The following is a 17,209-nucleotide window of genomic DNA, read 5'->3' as shown; positions in this document are numbered from 1 at the left end:
AGCATGAGGGCACCACTTTTATAGACATTTTAGGCTGGAGATAAAGTTGAAGTGTTTGGCTTTCCTGACAGTGGCTTTGTTTTATATATTCAGGAAGGAAGCACCTGGACCTCCAACTGTACCAACTACAAATGTGCAAAGACTGCTGCAGGGGCTATTGTACTGGGGTCAAGTGTTGTCTGTCCCCCATTTAATGACACTGAGTGTACAAAGGTTTGTACTTTGGGTAAGGTAAGTGACAATAATTGCTCTGGAATTTGGCTTATACTCCACAACACATGCAAACTTCACATACTTTCTTTAAATTAAAAAAGTGGTAAGTAAAAATATGTAAATGAGCAATTTGCAGTCATTTCCTATACTCTAGTTTTCTTTCTGAGTGACCAAGTATCTGTGAGGAGTGTAAAAGTTTGGCTTGGGTTTTGTTGATGACTGCTATTAGAATATTGTGGAATTGGAATCATACTTGACATAACACTATACAAAGTGCTAATTGCTATATGTTACTTGGAATAATACTTTGCCAAGTTCATAGAACACAGACAGTGAATAAATCAGATCAAGAAATCCAGAAATGCTGCATATAAAAGTCAGCTATATTAAAAATTCCCTAAGTTGTGCAATGATTAGGAAGATAAAAGAGTATATATAAACTTTATTGTCTCTTAAACTAAAATTTGTGTAACATAACAAAAGGTATCCAGGGTATCTACCTAGATCATATATTTAAAAATGTAAAGGTGGCATATCCATATAAACTGCTTTGAAGAACATGTACTCTTCACAAAGATTGTGTATTTGTTTGCAGTTTAACTTCTAAGTTAATAATTCTCTAACTTTATAATACTTGTAAAATTTTTGCACTTGCAGTACATCCTATATTTAATATGAACTAAAAATGATAATAAATATATATGTAGAAAGGGTAAGTACCATTGCTGCCTTGACTACAGATTATACATTTGCTATTAGTCCTACTTATTCCTTCCATTTGTTTAAAAAAGTTCCTATTTCTTCCAATCCTGAAGAAGGTATTCTATTTAAAATTAATGCCTGTACTACTGTGAGTTTATTCTGAGTTTCTTCCTTAGAACCATTCTAACATCATCTATTAGGGTCTTTCCTTACTAATAATGGTTAAGATTTTAAGGAATGGAGCCCTAAAATTAACTTTCTGAGTCAGTCTGACCTGTTTTTGAGAGATGCTAAGCATATGCTTGAACTAGTAGCTGAGAAGAAAGCCTTTCTCACAGGCAGTTCAGGGTAACTCAGGAATATCTGAGTTTAAGTGCTCATTTAAGAAGTTCTCGAACACTTTATTCAGTAATTTTTCTGTAACGAGGTAAAAAATTTATGCTCACATGAAGATATAGAAGCTAAAAAATGTCTGTCTTTTGTCTGTTGTTATCCTAAGAGTTCTGTTTATGTTCTGTTGTCTGCTTGATATGCAGATCTGGGCTACTCATGTAAAATTTTGAAACTATCCTAATAAATCTCTGTGGTGGGGAAATAGATGGTAGTGGATGATATAAAAAACATGCTGATAGAAACTAAATGACTTTTTCAAAGGAAACTAGATCAGATGAAAACTGAACACTACTGAACTTGTCATCAGTGAGTTCATTTTCAGTTTCAAAGACTAAAGAATTTGTGAAGCAAACCTTCAGCTGATACATATCTGTGTAGTTCTCTCGATTTCAGTGACACTACTTTTTATTAGTTTGGCATCTTTAAAATGTGGAATGTCTTGAGACACAATTTCCTTTGCATTGGGCCCAGACTTTTTTGCTATATTCTTCTTTTATTTTCCTAGAATGGAGGAATTGTGCAGACGTATAATGATGGCTGCTGCAAGACCTGTAAGTCACGAAGGCTGCAATATGTGCTAGTTTGGCTTTGGTTTTGGAGGGCTTATTTTTTAACCTCAGTTGCTGGGACATAAAGAGTGAAAAAGCATGCAGTTCCCCCTACAAATCACATAAAATTGTTGTAGTTACCTAACTACTCTTATTAAAAGGCCTTGCTTCATTTGGCTGCTGACTCGGTGATTTTTAATATTATTGTTCTGGAGTATAACCAAATCTCTCCAAATATAACCCATGGAAGATTAAAAGTTGTCTCAATTAAAAAACTGAAAGCATTCTCTTTATCATTAAGTTGGCTCTAAAATAGCGCCTGTAAGATCTTCACCTGAAAAGACAAGAATATTTCCTCTTAAAATTGATTCCTGATTCAATGACATTTTGCGATACATCTTCAAACTTAGCAATTTATTCTGTATCCCTAATATGTTTTTTCTAGGCCCAAAATCCTGGAAAGTTTTTTCTTAAATCTGAAATGAGGAAAAATTACAGTAATATTGATGATAGTAATGCTTATATAAAATCAGCTTTTAATATCTGGGAATACATTCACATTTTCTGAGTTTGTAACTTTAAAATATGATGAAATGTGACTCAAGCTGACATAAAATTTTCATAATTTATGCAGTTTAAAAAACTGATTGAGAAAAAACTGGTTTTCTCTGCAGTTTTGACTAGAAAAATTTTTATTATCTAAGTATATAATTATGTGTATATATATAAATAAAACACTTTTGTAAAACTAATTGTGTAGAGCAAGGACATGTTCAATATTACAGAAAATTTTAACCCTCTTTTTTGGCCTTTTTTGTGTTCAACATTAGAGTAAAAGCAAATTAGTCTTTGGAACTTTTGTATACAACCTTTTACTTAATATTATTGAATAGCAAGTCACAGACTTATAACCATATATTGCACAGTTATTATATAAAACTGAAGTGCAATGTATTGAATATAATTTGGAGAAATAAGGGGAAGTAGTGATATTTATAAAACACAGAACAACACCAAGATTCCAAGCTATGCGAGTCTTAGAAAGTGAACTGCAAATATTGTTGTTCCATTGTAACCAAAACATGGAAAACGAAAGGTATTTTAATACAACAGAATCTATTTTTTTATGACAATTACCAGAGAAGTAACACACCAGAATTGTACTAAAATCAATAGTCTTTCTCTCATGAGATAAACTGAATGGAAAAATACTTAAATCTGCCCATCCAAAAAAAAAATTAGCTTGGTGTTATTTAGAAAATTAGTCTTAAAAATTATTGACTGCTGGTTCTCTGCGGACCAGGAAGATTTATAATTTTGGCCATATTCTGTGGCCTCAGGAAAGGCATTGTTATACTTCAGAAATACTTGCTGAGGTGGCTGCTAAAACCCCCAGATATCATTCATAAAATTATATGCTATTTTATTTTTATTTTGTTTTATTTTTAACTAAAAGCATGTGCCCTGTGGTGAAGCAGTTGAGTACTTATAAATAGAGCTTGCAACACATTGGGATTTTAATGGGAACAAATAACTTTTCTGAAAGAGCTTGATTTAATGCATGCAAAGTGAGTGGATACATTTAATTCTTACCTTGCCATAGAGAGACTAATTCCAAAAGTTTGGTTTAAAAGTAAGCATTCCAGTTTTGTGATAACCAGGAGGGTAATAAAGTGTAGGCCATCTTTAGTGAGACTTGAAGCAGCTGCAGAGTTTCTAAATTGTAGAAGACTAACAGGAAAGCTCATAATTTTTTGCTAAAAGAAAAATTTCAGTTGGCAGTGTAAGAATTAATGAAGTGTCATTTATACAGAAATGTTTTTATTTCATGAGCATCTTCTATTCCTAATGATTCTGGCAGGTTCTGGATTGGGTCTATTACCCTTTGCCATTAGTCCAGTAGTGCCTACTGATAATATTAATTGTGAACCAGGTATTATTTTTAATAATGTATTTTCTCTTTTTTTTTTTGATAATAATGTAAGCACTGCTTGATATATGTGTCATAGCTGTCACCATCATTAAATGTTACCATGCAGTTAATGGTTCTGGGCCTGCTACTGAGAGATGCTGATCCTCTGTTGGCCTCCCACATCAGTGGTTTTCTAAAGCCTGATTAAGATTCACTGCTCAGCACCTGTCAGAATTAGGTTCATCCATTTATGGCATATGCTGCTGATGGTTATTCCTCCTGCTCATTGTTGAAATTGGTTTTATCACATGAACTTAATATACAGGGTAGTTTTAATAAGAAATGTTACTTTAAAAAAATCATAATTCTGAATATTCTTACCAAGAGATTCTGAATCTGATCCCAGGTCTCTAAATTTAATGATGGAAATCTTTTTCCCTTAAAATAGAGCAAGAGTGTGTGTTACTGTCTGGTCTCACCTTTGCAGACATGGATTTATGCTGTTGTCTCGGGGTGACTGTATTTCTTCTTTGTCACAAGTAATATGTTTTACAAAGTTAAGGAAATACTGAGGGCAGGGGCGGGGAGGGGGCCACAACACATACAAATACAACCCCATGGCAAGGTATACTTTTTATACCAGAAATTACAAATTGTTACAGAACTGTTGCAATACACTCATAATTCTTTGCTTTTTAGGATAGGTAGGTCACAGAAATTCCTTACTCAAATAAGGAGTGAGTAAACAAAGCACATCTGATATTGAATGCAGTTCCTTTTTACAGTTCGAGGTTGGAGAGAGAAAAGTGTAGCAGCAGAGCTTTCCTAAGACATCAGCACTTTATATGCTGAAATGTTAGATTTATATCTCTATATAACTTGCAGCACTACAAAGATTGCACTGTCTACACATACTCAAGCTGGCAAACACTTTCAGATGAAAATATCACAGAATTTTTTAAAGTGTTTCTGAGGAAAGAAAAGAGAAATGTTATAGTCTAACAGCTTTGCTCATACAGAGATCTGCTAATTCAGTAACATAATTTTGTTTGATTCTTCAATGCACAGGTTAAAATATAGCTGTACTCTGCAGGCAACCTAATTTTTCAGCACTCAATGGAGCAGTGGTTGCAGAATATCTTGGTTACTCAGAGATCATTTATCTTATAAAAGTGCTCTCAAGTTTTTGGGGAACAGAAGAGTTGTTGTTTTTTTGTACACTCAGCCATGAAGGAAGGTCAAGAAACTACTGAATAGTGCTTATTATTTTATATGCTGTATGTCCAGAATGGTTGCACAGCAAAACTAACAGATCATTTTGGTGGGTAGTGTGGGTAGTGAATCAGGAGATCTAAATAACTGCTGTTACACAGATAATAATAATGGTCTGAAACAGAGTGAAGCATGAAAAATTATGTTTATTGTTTCAGTATTATATTATGACTTTTACCATGTTAAAAAATGGCTTTTCACTGTACAGCTTTATTTTTCAAATTAAAAAAGAAACCCCTCCTATCGATATCTCCAAGACTGAACATAAAAATTCAGTATTTCCCTCATCCTAGATCTGTATGCTGACTTCATGTGCTACATGCTTCAGATGTGGTGATAAAAAGTGTTCCATATTTAGCAAATAAATGCATGTCCTCAAAGAAGCTTTGAAAGACATCTTTCTCAAAAACATATTAAAATAATATAATTACACTTAATTTTTAATAATGAAAAATATCATGAAGGTTGGAATCACATTCACAGCTTCACCTTCTCAAATGTTAAGTTCTGAAAATTTTATAAAAGTCAGGATCAAAATCCCATTTGCATTAGAAATTCCCAATTAAACAGAATTAATTCTAATACTATTCGAAATTACTAAAGACATTTTCTTTTCTAATTGCATATATTTCTCTTGCAATATGTGCAATGTAAAAACATATTCATTGTTTAATATTTTAAAAATTTGTATAGCTTATTTGGGCCACTTGATGCTCATATGTGCCAGCTAAAAATAGATAATACTGCACAGGAACTCTTTATTAATATATTGGATTTTAAAAGAAAATTATGGAAGTAATAGTTTCTGTGTGTACATTAATGAAAACAAAGTATAATTATTTAAATTATGTTTATATTTTTACTTTTTAAAGAAGGAAGTACAGTACAGAAGATGTATTGATTCAGTATGCATTTTTTGTATTTTATCAGGCAAAAAGGAAGAAAGGATTTGCCAGAAAATGACAATCAGGACAACCATAAGAAAAAATGACTGTATAAGTCAGAGCCCGGTAAGCATAAAAGAGCTGTTCAATGCTGGGCCTATGGCTTGGCAAACCAAGTATTAAGAAGTTGGTTATAACTAACAACAAGCAACAAAAAATGCTGCTTTCTTCTCAAAAGCAGACTCTTGGCCCTAGGAATGTTATCCTACTCATATATGGAGTAAAACTAGCTATTTCTATTACTGAGAGACTGAGCCCTCCTACCTGGAGAAACATCTGGCTTCAAATGAAAATTACAGACCATAATTAGTTTAACTAATGAAGGCACTGAATTCTTTAGCTGAAATAATATCCTGCTCTAAAAGAGGAGTAGAAATGTTTCAACTTAAAATGTGATGGAACACTGCCACATTCCTCTTTGAAGACGTTTATGCTCGTGGCTTCTCCCTCACATAGTATAGGTTTCCATATCATAAATTCATGATCCCATTTATTTATGGGTTTGCTTGAGACATCTTATTTCTCAGCTTTGGTGTAGCCCCATCTACAGACGCTGGGAAATTTCTGAGCAGCAAATGTGCTTCTCATGTAGCACTTAAAAGAGAAGCAATTGACAAAGTATCTGAAAACTTCTAAAAGGCCTCTGGCAAGATTCTGTTGAAGATCCTAAGCAGTCATTAGGGAAGAGGCAAAATGTCATCACATGTTAAAAGTCATCCTGATAGAAGGTCAATAGTGACATGTTCAAATTTTAATAGTAGGAGTGTGTGGTGTATTTATTTAGTTTTAGAAGGGTTGATAATGAGGGAGTATAAATATAGAGATGAAATTAGAGTAATTTTCCATAGTTAAGAGAAGAGTCTGGAGAGCTTCACAGTTACTTTAACAACCTAGGCTGAGACAGCAATATGACAAAATAAGGACATGGTATTAACTAAATAAAGAGTATTAAAATGAAAGGCTTAGTCAAAACTCACAGGTTTTTTAAGCTAGGTGAAAAGATCCTTGCCCTTTCATCCAATTCTGTGAAGATCTCTGCTCTCCCACAGACAAAAAGGCTAAGAGCTGTGGCATTTAGGCAAATGGATAGGGAGTGGAAACAAACTCATTCTAGTGTCTCTTAGGAATCAGTGCTGCAGTCGTGGAGAGAGTGCTCTGCGCAGCTGCGGCCTACATTGCTGCAGTTCTACATTGCTGTAGAACTAAGGCATTCACAGAGGAGCAACAAGAATGTTGGCCAAGTCAGGTCTTGAATGGCGCAACAGATGAAGCCTTCCTTTTTATGACTTTCTATTGTAAACATTTTATCTTTTCTTCCCTCTCTACTGACCTTCCAAAAAGACCTACTACCATCCCACCTCCGTCTGTATTACAGCCCCCTTTTCCCAGTATCTCCTTGTTCACGTTTTCCTTGATGGCTGCACATCCTTCACACAGTCCAGATTCCCTTACCCTTCACACAGAAGTACCTCCAGATTTTCATGTTCTCATACCCTTAGCTCCCCTTCCTTTTCTCTCCAGCTCCCCCACTGGTGCTCTTTTTCGATCTTGATTTGGCCCATGAAATGGTGGTATCAGCTGTGACTGGCTGGGAACTACATATTTGTTCTTGGCCAGATTACTGCTGTCAAACCTTGGATAGGGCCGAGCATGATTACATTTAATTAATTAATAACTGAGACTATTAAAGCGGACGACAAAATCTTTTTTTACTCCTGTCAAATCTCAGGAAATTTCAGTTATAAGAGTAATCTTTTGGTCTAACTTGTATGGGTATGGCATATTTCATCACAGGCTTGGAAGGGAGTGGCTCAAAGCAACGTTCATACGCCCCCGCTGCATAAGAAATCAGATTTAAGTCTGTCATGAAGAGAACTAGACCTAGTATAGCCAGCCTTGATTTCCCACCATTTCAACTCTGCTTAAGTTTAGTTAAAAAGTGTAATTTTTTTTCTGTCAATGTATCAGCTAAGAAAATTCTTCACATAATGTAACAGTGAGAGAAATCTTTGCTCTGCTGAAGCCTAGAGCACAAATAATTTTCTAACTAGTATGTGCTCCAGCTGGTTTGTTACTGCATCTACTTTTTGGATATATTTCTCTGAGTGATAACACAGCCCTCAGACACAAACAGTAAAATAAAAAAGGGAAAAGGTTTTTCACTGATATGCTTTTCCTCTTGAACCTTCAAGGAGAAAGATAAACTTCCCTTCATTTTACATAGAAGAATTTAACTTTTTATCACTGAACATGAAAAGGACACAGATTCAACTGTGCTGTTTCAAAGTTATTAATTTGTAAACTGGGGATTCAGTTTTGGTATCCATAGCATAAGGTTGAAACAAAACATGTGATTAAACAATCAAGAAAAGTTTAATTAAAAAAAAATTATTTTAAATGTGGCTAAGCTTAGAATGAATGAATTTTAGAAGATAAAATAATTTTTAAGACCAAAGTCCTTTTCAAATGTAAAAATGGGTTTTAATCACAAAGAAGTTTGAAATGTAATCTTTTTATTTAAAAAATTGAGCTATCGAATTTTTATTCTTGTTCTTATTTTCTTTTATTTTACTCTTAGATAAACGTGGCTTCTTGTGATGGAAAATGCCCATCTGCAACAATTTTCAATGTCAATATTGATAGCCATCTAAGATTCTGTAAATGTTGTCGAGAAGTGGGAACACGAGTCCTGACTGTGCCATTGCGCTGCTCAGGAAATGGCACTGAAATTACGTACGTCATTCAAGAGCCTATAGACTGCTCATGCCAGTGGAACTGAACATTGCTGTGGACATGATTTAGCTTTCACCAGACACAGTTTTTTGATCATGGATGGCTATAGTATTCTGTAGGGAAATAAAAAAGGCATCAGTTATGCTTTATAATGTCACTTTCCCCAAATTTAGCAAAGATGATGTTTGTTGTTCTTCAAATTACCTTTGAAAATATTGGCAAGTACAGAAAGAAAAACATAAATCCTTTTGAACAAGGTGTAGTTTATCCATCATTTACTTCTACTCAGTGGTTTTCTGTTGAGGTGGTGAAAAAAGCTGGTTAATATCTGTATTTCCAGTGTTTTAAAGGTTTTGATTGTGGCTACCTATCAAAGTTGAGAATTTCTTAGTGGTTCATTTACTTAGAGGTCTCCAGTTGAAAACTGTCACCACTCCCATGTTTAAATGGGAAAGAAGCATATTAGGATTTGGGAATGACTGAATTAATTTGTTTAAAAAACAGTGGGTTCAACTGTAACATTTTTCATCTTGCTCAAAAATCTATCTTTTGTCTGTTAAGCTGTTGACAGTGATGGATTCTGCTTACACTGTAAGTCACTGAGAAACAACATGACTGTTATCTGTAAGTACTTGTAGGAAATCTCCAGAGTATATAGCAGAACCATAATACCTTGAAACTTTAGACATGTATTTAATTTTTATGTATATTATAAATATGAAGCATGAATCGGCAAAGGCTGAGGAGTTATAGCTTTTGTGCCTTAAAAATATCTGAAAGCCATTTCTGCTGTGAAGGTTTCCATTTTATATGCATTTTTTCACTTTTCACAGAAAAGAAATTGGCTCTCTGCTAGGTATAGAATAAGATTATATGTATATATATTTATTTTAAAAACCCAGGATACTGCACATTTTGAATATTCATAATGGGTTTTGTCTTTTTTTTCCAGTCTGAAGATTTGTGTTCAATGTATGTTTTATTTTTTTTTAATATAGATATTTAGACTATTGACTGAATTTAGGAATCATAATTTTTGAGTCCAGGAAAAAAAAAATCAAGTAAAATAAATGTTTTGAGGGGCTTAGGTGAGTTATTCATGCTCAATCAAGATGTAACAAGATGATTCAACACCCTGAAGTGAGTATAATCTCCCTTTTATTAAACATACTACATAACCTGCTTTTAAAAATAAAGGATACAAAATTAAGCTTGTTTTTAGAAGATTACTTTGCTTTATAAAGTCACTGAATGAAAATTATTTAAGTTATGACAGTATTTTCCTTATCAATTTTCCTTTTAATTGACTCAGAATTAAAATTCTTCTCTAAAAGTTTGAAAACCTGACAAACAGTTTTAATTTCAAGCTGTCATCATTTAATTACAAAAAGCTTGGATTATCACAAGGGTTATTACAATGAAATATGAGCAATATATAGCAAAATAGCCTTAAAATCCAAGGCTATTTTGCTTCTTTGTGTGACAAATCTTAAATTGTTTGCTACATTGCTACATGATGGCTTATAAAGAAAAATAGCTTATACAGAGAAATCTGTCATTACTAACAAGACTCATCTACTCATCCATATCATTAAAAATAGTGACTTGGTTTAAAAATTAAATAAGAATCATTTTAAAATATCAGCAAAATATTTAACCATTATAAAGAAATAGTGATCAACTAGAGATCAAAATAAAACTTCGAGAAAGCAAATGCTTCATCTGCCTGTTTTTATGATTTGTAAGGCAGAAATTTCAAGTTGTATTATATACCAGGGCCTAGAACCAAAACAGTCTCTGATACTGCTGTCAGTATTTGTGTACAGAAACTTCATGCAGGCAAGAAATAGAAGATAAATCACAGTCACAGCTGTAATGTTTATGTACTCGTACAGCAAATTAAAGGACAACTTCTAAAAGAAAAATACGTACTTTTGTTTTTTGAGATAGGGGTTGGTATCCTATATTTGCATTAAGAGACTTTGGCCCAAATCTACTTAATGCATTTAGCATTTGATAGAAAGGAAACTCTCAAAATATAGCATTTTTCCGTATAATCATCAAGCATTTTCATTGAACAGCTGTGGCCTTTTATAAGCCCTGTGCTTTTCTAAAATTTAGAGCTGTGTTTGTAATTGAAAAGAATTTAATAAACTTATTGTGCATAGTGATAATAAATCAGTGTTGATGCAATTAATTAAGCTTTGCCACTAAGATGTATGCTAATGCAAAACCTTAGGAAAACCTGGAAATTGTAAAAGAAGTTATGTTTAAAACTTCATGACAACCTGTAATAAGATAAACGGTATTAAACTATTTTTGTCCCACTTAGACAACTTTCTTTTTTAAATGCAACAATCAGAAGGAACTGTGTCAGGATTCTTCCTGAAGCCTACAGCAAAACCTTACATCTTCAGTGGAGCTGGATTGGATGGCTCTAAGATTGTCTTTCATTTTACAATTAAACTTCAAACTCGGGCTGCTTTGGCCTTGTCAGAAAGCAGACATCTATTAAAACCCATGAACCATTTCCTGCACAGGCCACTCAGCCCTTTTAGCTCCAGGAAGGTGACACTGGCAGAATGTGATGTGTTTTATACAGTGTGAACTAGCCCTTGCAGGCCTTGCACCAGAGAGGTTTTAATGAACCTGCAGTGTGGCAGCACTGTTCTACTCCACACATTTCCTCTGTCTGCGACTTAAATATTAATGTATATGCAGTTTATCATTCTGTCTTGGCTTTCTCATGTGTCTTCAACTCTGCATTCCTGCCTCAATCCCTATCCTCAAATTTTGTGTAACTGACCACACAGTTGTCTTGTGAGCTTCTTTGGAAAGCTGATCCAACTCAAACCTTATTTCGTTAAATGCCAAAATTAATTAGTCTGTTTATTATTGACTAAAAGAGCTTTAATACCCACAGAGTTCCCTCCCTTCTACCCTCTTGAAACTAAGACTAGAATAATGTCTACTCCCCTAAAAAAAAGGCTGGGAAGGAATGCTTCTGAAACTCCCACATTGTCACTGAAAAATGTGAGGAACTGTGCACGATGGTGTGGATGCCTCGTGCTGCAGTCCTGCCATGCCTTGTCATTTCTCCCATTTTTAACTGCTTCCAGTGGCCCTTCATTCCTACATTTCCACTGTTCTCTTCTCCTACCTAAGCTTCCAAAAGATATTGCTCAATATAAAGTATTAGCCATAAAACTATGCAAATATTTTAGGGATTAACATAAAAATATCTCTGTACTCAGAATCAGATTGTACCTGACTATGCTTCTAAAAAATGGTAAGTCTTTGCCATGTTATTTATATTTGACTTTTATTATTCCATTGCCTTTTTACCAGATAATTTGTTAAGACCAACTCTAGCCCCAATATATACAATTAGAATTTGAAGCACAGCTTTTAATATTAGGTATAAGCCACTTACTGTGTGTTTTCATCAATAAAATCTGAGTATAGCTATACAGGCAGCTAACATTCCCATTTTTAGCTAGCCAAAGCTGTATACTAAAAATAAAAAGTAAAATGTAATTCATTTGCGTGATTTATTTCCACATTGCAGGCAGAGCTCTTCTCAAATACATGCACCTGTGTATTGGTGAAACTTCAGGGTAGCATCAGGCCTGAAGGTGGGTGTTTGAACACAGTTACAAGCCACATAGTATACTGAGAGGCAGAGGCATTTATAAGAACCCAGTCTGGGGTTATACATCATCACTCTGCTGTTCAGAGTGTTTCAGCAATGACAAAATTCTATTTCAGATGTGGCTCTTTTCCCCCCTCTTCCACACTATTTTACTGACACTTTTTTTTTTTTTTCTGTTGATCTTCTGCACTGCTGATAAACTCATCTTACAGCACCTGTAATTTTTTTAATAATTATTTTCTTTTATTATTATGCATTAGTTCTGTATAATTCTTTCCATCTCTTTTTCTTCCATCTCACCTTTTATAAGAATTTAAAGGACAAATCCAATCTCCAAATACTACAGAGATTCACCTTTGTGTAAAACTTACTGCCAAATAAACATGTAGATAACACTCAGGAATACTGTGACAATGGCAAACATTGACTTGAACTAATTTTTTTAAGTTCTGTCTCATCAATACCTTTTCTAGATGTTACCATGAGATGCTGCTGCTACTGTAATCATGTACAGGTGTATGTCCAAAGGAAAAATCTCGTAGGCGTGTGTTCTAGTACAGGGGACAAAACAGAAATGAGTTGTCACACGTAACCATTGCAATATAACCACCATGGAGGACAAAGCATGAAGGCCAGAACATTAGCAGAAAATTTGTACAGTTACACGCGCCCAACTATTCTGGGAAATACATTTTCAAAAAACATTCACAACATGTAAGTAAAAATTCTTTTGAGGGGTAGACTTCAGCACTTCAATGCAAGAGAAAAAAAGGGTTTTATTGAGAAAAGGTTATGGTGGAGAGAGTGTGTGCCTAACACTGTGTACTAAATTTTGTCTAATCTTTCTTTAAATGCCAGGTGGAATGTGCAAGCCACCTATAGAATAAGAAAACTTAAAAAATTGTCTATCCATTAACAGGTTGCCACAGTTTAGGGAGGAAAGGTATATTCAGAACTGAAAGACAATGAACTTTAGCAAATAAGATACATTGACTGGATCTTGGCAGCCACATACTGATCACTTAACTACTGGAATTTTTGTCTATTTGGAAAAATAATTCTAGATATGCACCAATTAGGTGGTCCTATATCTACTGAAATCACTGTTAACTGATTCCCTAAGATCAGAGATTTAAGAATCTTGCTTCAAGGAGATGGTCTGAAAAAACATCTTATACATGTATTTTCTAGTTTTATGAGTAGTTTTTGTATGGGGGAGCTTGAAGAGCTGCTTCTGTACTGATGTCACATTCTGGAGAAAACCAATAGTGAATGATGTTAAGACTTAATCATTAGAAATGCTGAATAAAAGGAATGTGGTTATGTTTTGGGGGAGTGCTCTTTTGATTAAGGTGGAATGTGCTATGCACATGTAATTTATTGGCATTAACACAGAGAGGGCTCCTGCTGGTGTCTTGAAAATCACTTTGTTAGTAAAGTCTCCCTTTGTACCTGATGACTACAAATTGCTCTGGAAAAAAATTGAGCATGTCTGCTTTGCAAAAGAGCTGAATAAGCAGTAGCTTACTTTTGTCATTAATAGCTGAAATGGCGTTCAGGTGATTACACCCCTGTGCTCTGCTGCTCTGACAGGGGGATTGACTCAGTGTTTTGAGATGAGGGATTTCACTGCAGCAGCTTTTGATTTACTATGTGTGTCTTCGAGTCTGGATAACATAAAAGCTTCAAAATGTTGTATTTCTGGTGAGAGTAAGCCTTTCTTGTTTAGTACAAGTTCTAAATAAAGCTTTAGTTGAAAAATTTATTCCTTATTTCACGATTCACAGTTCAATGGGATACAGGTTTTAATAAAAATTGGGAACAACCCACTGAAAAACAAGATACTGTCTCAAGAGAGAAGCATGATGTGATGATAGCACCTAAGAGGATGCAAACTATATATTATTACTCATTTTTATGGTACACATATACTATGGCACTGATCTTTATTTATTCTACAATCAGTAAAAAATTTTATCAGCTTATTAAACGGATTTAATTTAAAAGAACACAGTGGGAAACTAATTTTCTATTAAAAAGATTAATTGGGAATGGTTAAAGTACTGGGAAATATATTGAGGTAAGTTCAACTCAAATTGCTGCTTCAGATCTGTCCAAAGATGGATGTCACACAACATATTTTTTCTGAGACAAGTTCTTGTTCAGCAGCCCTTAAGAAATAGATCAGTTATGATCTACTGCTATTAATTCTTGTCTATTCTTTATTTATAAATGCTTATACTGGTGACTTTGTGTGGGACCTCTGTAAGGTCACAGGACATACCAATGGTTCTGTAGCTGTGCTTAGTACTTCTGCAGAAATGTGTTTAAAGGCTTATTTTGTACACTGACCACGGAACATCTGGATAGAAATGTGTAATGTGGAAAACAACCAGAGTCTGAAGCAAAATAAGTAAGGAGTAGCACTGATTGCAATGAATTTTGATCTGGTAATCACATAAAAACTAAAAAACATTTTTTACTCTGAGGGGTTTTTGTATGACTAGTGCACAACAGGCACATCCACAGTTCACTGAAATTAAAGGATCTCAGGAAACTTGATACGAGGCTTGGGGAGAGGCAGGGCCAGAGCAAAGACACACATCTCGGGTGCACAATTGGCTGCCTCTGTATCCATGTGAAGTATAAATGAGTGTATTAGTTTTTCCCTCCTTAGGATATTCTGACATGATTTTGCTTTGAAGCTGTGGTGATATAAGCACTTAAGAGGTACTGGGACTATAACATTTCTTTCTCTATGGATCAACCAATTCTGCTTCTGCTTTTATTTAGATATTTATTTGAGGTAAGAAAAATACTCTGTTTTTTGGGGGTGGATACCTAGACAAAGTGAATGTTGAAAATTGATGATTTTTGATTTGGACTGGGTTTTTTTCCCATTCTAGCAGTCACAGGGAGCTCTCATTTAGCACTACTGAGCACTCTCAGTCTTCCTTCTATTTAAATAGTTGGAAGCTCTTTTGAGATCTTTTAATATGATTTATTGCCTGCTGCTTTGGGTTTAATGTTGTTTCCCAGAAGAAGTAAGATATCCCAGCATCTTTAAGTCACCTTTTAGACAGGATGGTGTGAATTAAAAGCTTTAATGAGTTCATTGTCATACCTCTGACAGTGGCAAAAAGCAGACCCTTGGGGATGACTGTAAGAATAGCATGTGAAAATTACCTATACTATGTCAGTTTTCCACCATTGGCAGCTTAAGAACTTCTTGAGATGGGTGTGTATTTACTTTGCAATTTGTGAGCTTCACTGTAGTTCTCTTCTATGAACTTGAAATTTTGTGAACATGAATGGGCCTCCTCTGGCACCCCTTGAAACTTTTAGTACTCATTTTTAGCTTTGTCACATCAACTACTTACTTTGTGAAGAACTGCCTTTTTTCCCTCTTCAAATCTGGAGCATACCAGCTGTGTTTCATCCATCACAGTGCTTGTACTTGAAGAAAAAATGAAAATCAATCTCTGCACACTTTTGGCTACTTAAAATGTTATAGACCTCTGCTGTATTTCCCCTCGAGTGCCTCGTTTCCAGACTAAGAACCCTACTTGAGTCTTATTGACTTCTGCTATCGACTGCTTCTCAACATAAGTGTTTATTGTTTAGGTCTCCTGCCTCCTGTGTAGCTAGCCTGAAGACAGATTTGAGCCTTAGGTCTCTTTGGTCAATGTAATAATTTTGGCTTTACTTTTTAAATTGCTGCATTCTTTAGATAAGGGCCTAAAAAGTGATGGCAAGGTGCTGGCACAAAAAGGGAACATTCTAAATCCCTCTCATTAGGTAAAAGCATGGAAAAATTTCTGTGTACACTTGAAAATGCAGTTCTTGTTTTTTAGGTCTAAGTAGGCTGTATTTATGTATAGTAAAATGGCACACAATTGCTGGTGCTGGAAAATTATTAAAAATGGTTAATTGAATTATTGTCAAGTATATATTTTTTATCTTTAAAATTAGATTTTCCTACCCTTTGGATTGTCTGGGCTAGACAGATTGTATTTTCAGGGAATGCAAGCTGGCTATACATCCAATATACTGAATTAAAAATCTGCAAATTTTCCTGGAAAAATATTCCTTAAACACTTCTGTGTATGCCATCAGTATTATAAGTTCATTGTGTCAGTTCATCCCAGAGGTGGTATATACCCCTTGTAAAGGATTTATAGAGTTTAAAGACTTTATAAACTTTACAAATTTTATACTTCACAATGTATAATCTAAACTCTGAACAATGAGATATTGATAGATTTATAGTTATGTTAGCTATTCATTAGTTAAACGAAGTTATGTTAAGCCAAACTGAATTCCAGAGTAAGTTGTACTTAAAAAAATTATACAGCTGAGTGTTTTTGCTTTTTATGATGTTGGTTTGGTTTGGTTTGGGCATTTTTTGTGCATGGTTGATTGCTTTACAGGACAACACAAAGTAATACAATAATAAAACTCCTAACTTTTATTTTAGTGTCCTAGGGGGTTGTATTTGATTTTTATTTTGGTTTAGTTTTCTGAACTAGATTTTAAGTTCATTGCTAAAGATGGCATTTACTTGTCATCTCAATTCATTAAGAAAGCAAAAATGGAACACAGAAGACAGAACTGCAGTCTTTTATAAATGTTTTGTGATAGGGATGGGCATCGCATGCACCAATTTCTTTGAATGTTAGATGTTTATCTTAAATTAGATTGAAGCAGCCCGTAAGTTTCTGGTTCAAAATGAAACTCAGAGAAGGAACATGCTTCTCTGAAATGTTAAGCCAAGGTCCTTTGAAGGCAGGTAAAATTATCAAAAAGGTAGTGTCAAAAATGCAGGATACTTGTGTCTAGA

General features: G+C 34.4%; 1 protein-coding gene across 4 annotated transcripts in view; it reads left to right on the top strand.

The window, feature by feature from the left end:
• Nucleotides 1–11,048, top strand: part of OTOGL (otogelin like) — a 92,333-nt gene extending 81,285 nt beyond the window's left edge. For 3 of the 4 annotated variants that reach the window (XM_032107413.1, XM_032107414.1, XM_032107412.1), the window contains 5 exons: nucleotides 94–213; nucleotides 1,814–1,859; nucleotides 3,718–3,789; nucleotides 5,971–6,050; nucleotides 8,563–11,048. In XM_032107413.1, the coding sequence (XP_031963304.1) occupies nucleotides 94–213; nucleotides 1,814–1,859; nucleotides 3,718–3,789; nucleotides 5,971–6,050; nucleotides 8,563–8,763 (519 nt within the window). In that variant the 3' untranslated portion in view covers nucleotides 8,764–11,048. The remainder of the gene's footprint in view (nucleotides 1–93; nucleotides 214–1,813; nucleotides 1,860–3,717; nucleotides 3,790–5,970; nucleotides 6,051–8,562) is intronic. The other variant, XM_032107415.1, reaches the window with a different exon arrangement.
• The last annotated feature ends 6,161 nt before the right edge of the window (nucleotides 11,049–17,209 follow it).

The sequence above is a fragment of the Corvus moneduloides genome, chromosome 4 (genome assembly GCF_009650955.1).
Source record: "Corvus moneduloides isolate bCorMon1 chromosome 4, bCorMon1.pri, whole genome shotgun sequence".
NCBI lineage: Eukaryota > Metazoa > Chordata > Aves > Passeriformes > Corvidae > Corvus > Corvus moneduloides.
The sequence above is the reverse complement of the archived record's forward strand: the minus strand, read 5'-3'. Positions and strand labels throughout refer to the sequence as shown.